The sequence below is a fragment of the Penaeus vannamei genome, unplaced genomic scaffold (genome assembly GCF_042767895.1).
Source record: "Penaeus vannamei isolate JL-2024 unplaced genomic scaffold, ASM4276789v1 unanchor118, whole genome shotgun sequence".
NCBI classification, from domain to species: domain Eukaryota; kingdom Metazoa; phylum Arthropoda; class Malacostraca; order Decapoda; family Penaeidae; genus Penaeus; species Penaeus vannamei.
Window position 1 is genome coordinate 50,001 of NW_027213122.1, and position 7,500 is coordinate 57,500.

At 32.1% G+C, this 7,500-nt stretch overlaps 1 protein-coding gene across 1 annotated transcript in view; it reads left to right on the top strand.

The window, feature by feature from the left end:
• Positions 1 to 7,500, top strand: part of LOC113808145 (organic cation transporter protein) — a 30,192-nt gene that overhangs the window by 3,245 nt on the left and 19,447 nt on the right. Inside the window, exons 4-5 of the mRNA XM_070119372.1 lie at positions 619 to 722; positions 6,851 to 7,005. Coding sequence (XP_069975473.1) covers positions 619 to 722; positions 6,851 to 7,005 — 259 coding nt within the window. The remainder of the gene's footprint in view (positions 1 to 618; positions 723 to 6,850; positions 7,006 to 7,500) is intronic.

Below are 7,500 nucleotides of genomic sequence, written 5' to 3' on the forward strand. Positions count from 1 at the left end.
AGAGAGAAGTATAAAAACAAGCAGATATAAACAGCAAGACGACAGACAGACTAACAAGCAACGAGCGAACGAGAGCGCTGAATCGCAAGCAAGACCAAGGGCCAAGAGCAGGGCCATTAAAGCACAGGCTCTCCTCCTCGCTCTGGGCTCACATGGTTCAGAAATTCCAAGCACGCACAGCAGGCACACTGCTTGCTGCTTTGGTAGAGAGAATGACCTGCCAAGTGTTTATACAAGAGTACAAGAATAACATGATAAGGAAAACGGCTTTGTTTGGCCATTGAAAAATGAGATATATATATATTTTTTTTACGGTAGATGCTGATAATTATGATATTCATAATGAAGATGATGATAATAATGATTAAACTAGAGATAATAGTAATAGCGATGATAAAGACATCCATGTATGACAAAAAATACTTCCTAGTCTAATTTCTCGTAGAAATCACATATACATGTCCATAGTTCTCCTTTTTTCCTTCAATTCTCTCATCTTTTTCTTTTCCTTGTAAATTCATAGTCTTCTTCTTTCCCTTTAATTCTCTCATCTTTTTCTTTTTATTGCAATTTCGGACCAAAGAAAAGCAATTTCATACCCACTCTCCCCATCCTCAGTTCCAGCTCGTGTGCGGACGTGGGTACTTGAGGGCGACCTTCACCAGCATCTACATGTTCGGGGTCCTTGTCGGGGCGCCACTGAACGGCCTCTTAGCGGACAAGTAGGCCTACAGAATTGACTCGTTTTATATATAAATAACATGCTCGTATAAACAGTATTTATAAGTGGTATGCGTTATGGATTCTATGCGGTTTTATTTGTTTATTAGATGTGTAAAGAATTGCATTTGTACTGATATTTAGATACACATGTAGACAAAGACAGAGCGACAGACACAGACAAAATCCGAAAGGCAGACAGAGGAAAAAGCGAAACGTGGCACCACAGGCGAGAGGCACCCGCGGCCCCGAGCCCAAGGCCAGTGGCACTCACTCACGGGCGGGCGAGGTCCACGTAATGCCACTGGTAATGAATTCCCAGAGACGCCCCGACCTGGCCTGGCGAGGGAGACAATACCGCCGTATCAGAATCTCCGCTGGCACTGTCCCTGGCGCTGAATATGGCAGCGAGAGAGGGAGGGACAGATCCTAGAAGGAATTTTAAGGGCGCGGGACCTAACCCTTCCCAGTGCTTGGGGCTTCGCGTGTAATAGCTGCTCTTTATGCGTTGCGACGGTCGGTATTTCTCTCATTCGGGAAACCATTCATTTTGGCTCTTTACTTCATAATAAAAGGGATACCGTTATGTCAAGGTCTAACAGCCTTTACGAATCATCACCATAATACGAATGAAAACATGAATCTCACAATAACAGAAGTAGTAACAATCAACATATCACAAGTACCGAATGACCCTTGGAGCAAGCAGTGCCAGTTAGAAGCAGTGCCACCGGTTGCCAGGCACAAGAGGCTGCTCATCCGGGACCCTTACTATCGTGCCGGAACATGTGTTGAATACCGACGTCGTGAATGAATTAAAGTAATGTATAATATATTGAAGGACAGGCAATGATTTTCTCTATTCTGTGATACCTGATGGCGTCTTTCACGATTCTTGTCCTTGTCGTTCTTTTATTTGTGTTGGAATTATTAAATCGCTTGTATTGATATTATATTCATTGCTATTATTTTCCTTGGCAGTAGTGTTAGTAGTGGTATCACAATTATGTTTTCTTCTTATTATTATTAGTATTGTTATTTCATTATGGGTATTGTTGTTATTTTTTATCATTATTGTTATTATTGTTATTATTATTATTATTATTATCATTATTATTATTATTATTATTATTGTTATAATCATCATTATCATTATTATTAGTATCATTATCATTCTTATAATCATTATTATTATTATTATCGTTATCATTATTATAATCATTATTATTATTATCATCATTATTATTATTATCATTATCATTATTTTGCTATTACTATTATCATCATCATTATCATTATTTTGCTATTACTATTTTCATCATCATTATCATTATCACTGTCATTATTATTTTTTCTCTATTATTTTTAATTATCATTATTGTTATTCTTATTGTTACTCTTATTATTATTATTATTATTATTATTATTATTATTATTATTATTATTATTATTATTATTATTATTATTATTATTATTATCATTATTATTATCATTATTATTATTATTATTATCAGTACTGTTATTGTCATTGTTATCATCATCATCACTATTATAACTCTTGTTACCATTATCAATATTATTAATGTAAGTAGTAGTAGTAGTAATAGTGGTGGTGGTAGTAGTAATATGATCTTTATTGTTATTATTATTGTTATTGTTATTTTCATGATTACTAATGTTATCATTATCATTATCACTATCATAATAATAATAATTATAAAAATAATAGTAATAATAATAATAATTATCATTATTATCATTATTATTATTACTATTATCATCATCATTATTACTATCATCATTATTATCATTATCATTATTATTATCATTATCATTATTAACATTATCATAATAATTAAAGCTCTCATTTTTCTTATTGTTGTTCTTACTATTATCATCGATATTATTATCATTATCATTGTAATTATTATCATTATCATTACCATTATTACTTTTTCATAATCATTATTATCATCATTATTATTATCATTATTATTATTACTTGTTATTACAATTATAATTATTATCATTATTATTATCATTATTATTATTATTATTATTATCATTATTATCATTATTATTATTATTATTATTATTATTATTATTATTATCATTATTGTTATTATTGCTACTATTATCATTATTATTATCATTATTATTATTATTATTATTATTATTATTAGTAGTAGTATCATTATCATTATTAATCTTCTTGTTGTTCTTGATATTATTATCCTTATCTCTATCATTATTATTGCCATTATTATCCGTTTCATCATTATCGTTATTATCATTATTAAAGTGTTCATTATCATTACCATTATTACTTTTATCATATCATTATCATTACTATCATTATTATCATCAGCATTATCATTATCATTATCATAATCATTGTTATGATAGTTATTATCATTAGTTCTATTATTCTTATCATGTTTATAATCATCTTTACCATTAATGCTATTATTATCATCCTCATTACCGTAATCATTATCACTATTATTGTTATTATTATTATTATTATTATCATTATTGTTATTATCATTATTATTATCATTATTATTATTATTATTATTATTATTATTATCATTATCATCATCATTATTATTATTATTATTATTATTATTATTGTTATTATATTATTATTATTATTATTATTATTATTATTATTATTATTATTATCATTACTATCATTATGATCATCATCATCATCACCACACCATCACCCTCACCCTCACCCTCACCCTCACCATCATCATTATTATTATTATCATCATCATCATCATTATTTTATCGTTGTTAATCATTATCATTATCATTATTATCATTGTTATTATTATCTTCAATATCATCATTATTATTAATATAATCATTATTAAATTATCACTATTATTATTTTCATTACTTTTTTTATCACTATCATTATCATTATTATCATCATTGTCATTATGATTATCATTATTATTACCAGTTTTGATGTTATTATCATTATTATTATTATCATTAGTGCCATTATTACATTATCATTATCATAATAATTATTTTTATTATTATCATAGTTATCCTTATTCACTTATGTATCCATTCCATGCACTTTACAGTATAATGTAGGCCCATGTCTGACTATTATTCTACGAGAATTAGTGTAGATTTTATTTTTGATATTTCATGTGAGATTTGCATTTCTTCGCCATGTCCAGATTGTGATATGTATTTACCATCATACAAATTATATTAGGGATAAAAAAACAAAACCTTTGCTTAATTATTGATTTTTGGACGAGACACGTGATAACATCTTCCCAGAAGTTACGAGCAGATTTACCAGCGCTACGACCAATGGTAAAATTTACCATGGTGACGCTGATGGGTTTAGCGAATACCACCGCTTTCTGTCTACCCTACTAGATTTTACCCTCTATATAGATATACATACACCAATGATTTTACCATCCTGTGTCAGTGAATCCGGCCCCTGAATCACCTATTCGGGGGCTCCCTGAAACAGGTGCTTCGTAGAGACCTTAAGCAGAGGCCCTTGGTAGCTCGCCCTCCTGCTGGTTCTAGGAGAAAGTGGTACCGATTATCGTAGTGGTTTTAAACTAAGCCTCATCAGTCACCAGATTGGGACGCTGCTCCTTCGAGTAAAAAGGGAGCATGGAGGACCGCTCTCAACTACCATCTCAAGTACCACCATAACGAAATGGTTGACCACATCTTGACAGCTCTACCGTCACTGCAATGTCAAAAAAAAAGAAAAAAAAAAAAAAGAATCAAAGAAGAGTATATTAAATGATAATGATAATAAATCAATCATTTCTATTGCTAGGGTTTCCCTTGCCTATCATCATTACCAAGAGGCTCACATCCAGTGCGCGAAGAGGCTACTAATGTTGCAACGAAATCCCAAGATGCTTTGCAGATCGGCAGCAAAATTGCTAGGGAATATGGTGATTTTAGGTGGAAACATTTGAAGTCAGAAAACATGCATAAACACACAAATATATACAAATATGTATACACATACACACATATGTATATATATACGTAAATATACATAGGTGTATATATGTACGTTTGTATATATATATATATATATATATATATATATATATATATATATATATATATATATATATATATATATATATGTGTGTGTGTGTGTGTGTGTGTGTGTGTGTGTGTGTGTGTGTGTGTGTGTGTGTGTGTGTATATGTGTGTATATATGTGTGTATATATATATATATATATATATATATTTATATATTTATATATATAAATATATGTAAATATAGGGAGAGAGAGAGAGAGAGAGAGAGAGAGAGAGAGAGAGAGAGATGATAGATAGATAGATAGATAGATATAGATATAGATATATATACATGCAAATATATATATATAATATATATATATATATATATATGTATACATATATACATATATATTTACACATATTCAAATATATAAATATATATATATATATATATATATATATATATATATATACATATATACATATATATTTATACATATTCATATATATATATATATATATGTATATATATGTATACATATATATATATATATATATATATATATATATATATATATATATATATATATTTACACATATTCATATGGATATATATATATATATATATATATATATATATATATATATATATATATATATATATATATATATATATATATATATATACATATATATATATATACATATGTATTTACACATATTCATATATAAAAATATATATATATATATATATATATATATATATATATATATGTATATATATATATATATATATATATATATATATATATATATATATATATATATATATATATATATATATATATATATATATATATATATGAGAGATGGAATAATGCACGGGCCGCATTTTTTATCATGAATATTTATAACCTCTCCAATGCAAGACGACCGCTCTCGGGCACTCGTATACGATCCACTCAAAAGGATTGTGCAAGTAGGAGCTATCTAGTGTCCATAGACATTACCTACCTACTCATACATGAGTAAGGATAGCGAAGTTTTACACACGCTCCCCGTGGGCACTTGGTGTACAGCGAACCTTCGCTATAACGCGGTTCACGTTTCACATTCTCGCTGCTTCACGGATTTGCATTGTGCATTGTGTTCTGCATTCTGATTGGCTAAACAGTCTCTCCGCTTCTTCTCTACCTGTGTGTCAATAACGTTACGGCTTAATATGTACTTGTACGTAAAAAAGCTTGCCAAATTGGAGTTTGCAAATTTTCTCTAAAACCCATGAAGTCTTCAGTTCGTATTGATGATTAAAATTATTATTTTACAGTACAGTAGTTATTTGTAAAAAACGCTTATACAGTACTTTTATTTGTTAAACAAATGCTTGGGCCTGTAAAAAGGTTTTGTTCTTTGGTTTCAATGTATTTTAGAGTATTTCATTGTGTTATAATTGTAAAAAAATAAAGGTTACTACTTCACGGATTTCGCCTATCACGGGTTCTTTTTGGAACGTAACCCCCGCGAAAAACGAGGGTTCACTGTATATGGAAAGAGCAGAACAAATCCCAAATCAGATAAGCTGAGGTGCATTCTATGAAAGATGGAATAATGCACTGGCCGCATTTTTTTTATCATGAATTTTTATAACCTCTCCAATCGGGATCGAAGTGGTCGAGTGGTCTAGAGCAACCGTCTTGCATTCACGTGCAACGGCGGATAGGGATCGAATCCCGATTGGACAGGTTATAAATATATAAATATGCATATAATATTATACATATAATACATATATCTATCTATCTATCTATCTATCTATCTATCTCTATATATATATATATATATATATATATATATATATATATACATATGTATGTATGTATGAACACACAAACACACACATATATATGTGTGTGTGTGTGTATTTCTATATATATCACGCAAGTCTCCTCTTTACGCCATAAAACACTTTCAGTTTCCAGTTTTTATTCAGTCTCCCCTAGCTCTCCCCCCCCCCCCTGCTCTTCGCTTCCTCCATTCACAGACCTCTTCTTCCTCCTCCTCCTCCTCCTCCTCCTTCCTTCTTCTTCCTTCCAGATACGGCCGCCGTCCCACCGTGGCCATCGGGTCTCTCGTGTACTCCGTCATCGCCATCGGCTCGTGCTGGCTTCCCACGCTGTCCATCCTCATGATCGCTCGCTTCCTGCTGGGCACGATGCACCCCACCATCATGAAGACGGGTTACATCCTCGGTGAGTTTCGGGCGCGTTGGGGGGGAGGGGGGGAGGGGGGGTGGGTTGGGGGGGTGGGGGTGGGGAGGGTGGGTGGGTTGGGGTTGGAGGGGTAGGGGGTCGGTGGGCGGGATGGGGGGTGGTATGGGGGAGAGGGGGGCGGGCTGGGGGGGTTTGGGGTAGGGGGGGTTCGGTGGGCGGGCTGGGGGGGTGGGGGGTTCGGTGGGCGGGCTGGGGGGTCGGTGGGCGGGTGTTGGATGGGGTGGAGACAAGGTAGGAAAGAAGAACGGGGGAGAGAGGTGGAGAAGATAGGTGAATGGGGATAGGAAAAGAGATGAAGGCAGAGGCTGGGTGGCAGAAGGAAGAAAATAGAGAAGTATGCGGAAGTAATAAAGAAGCGAGACGGCGGTTTGAAATGAGGAAGGAAAAAAAGGGGGGGCACACACACACATATACACATTTATATATATATATATATATATATATATATATATATATATATATATATATATATAT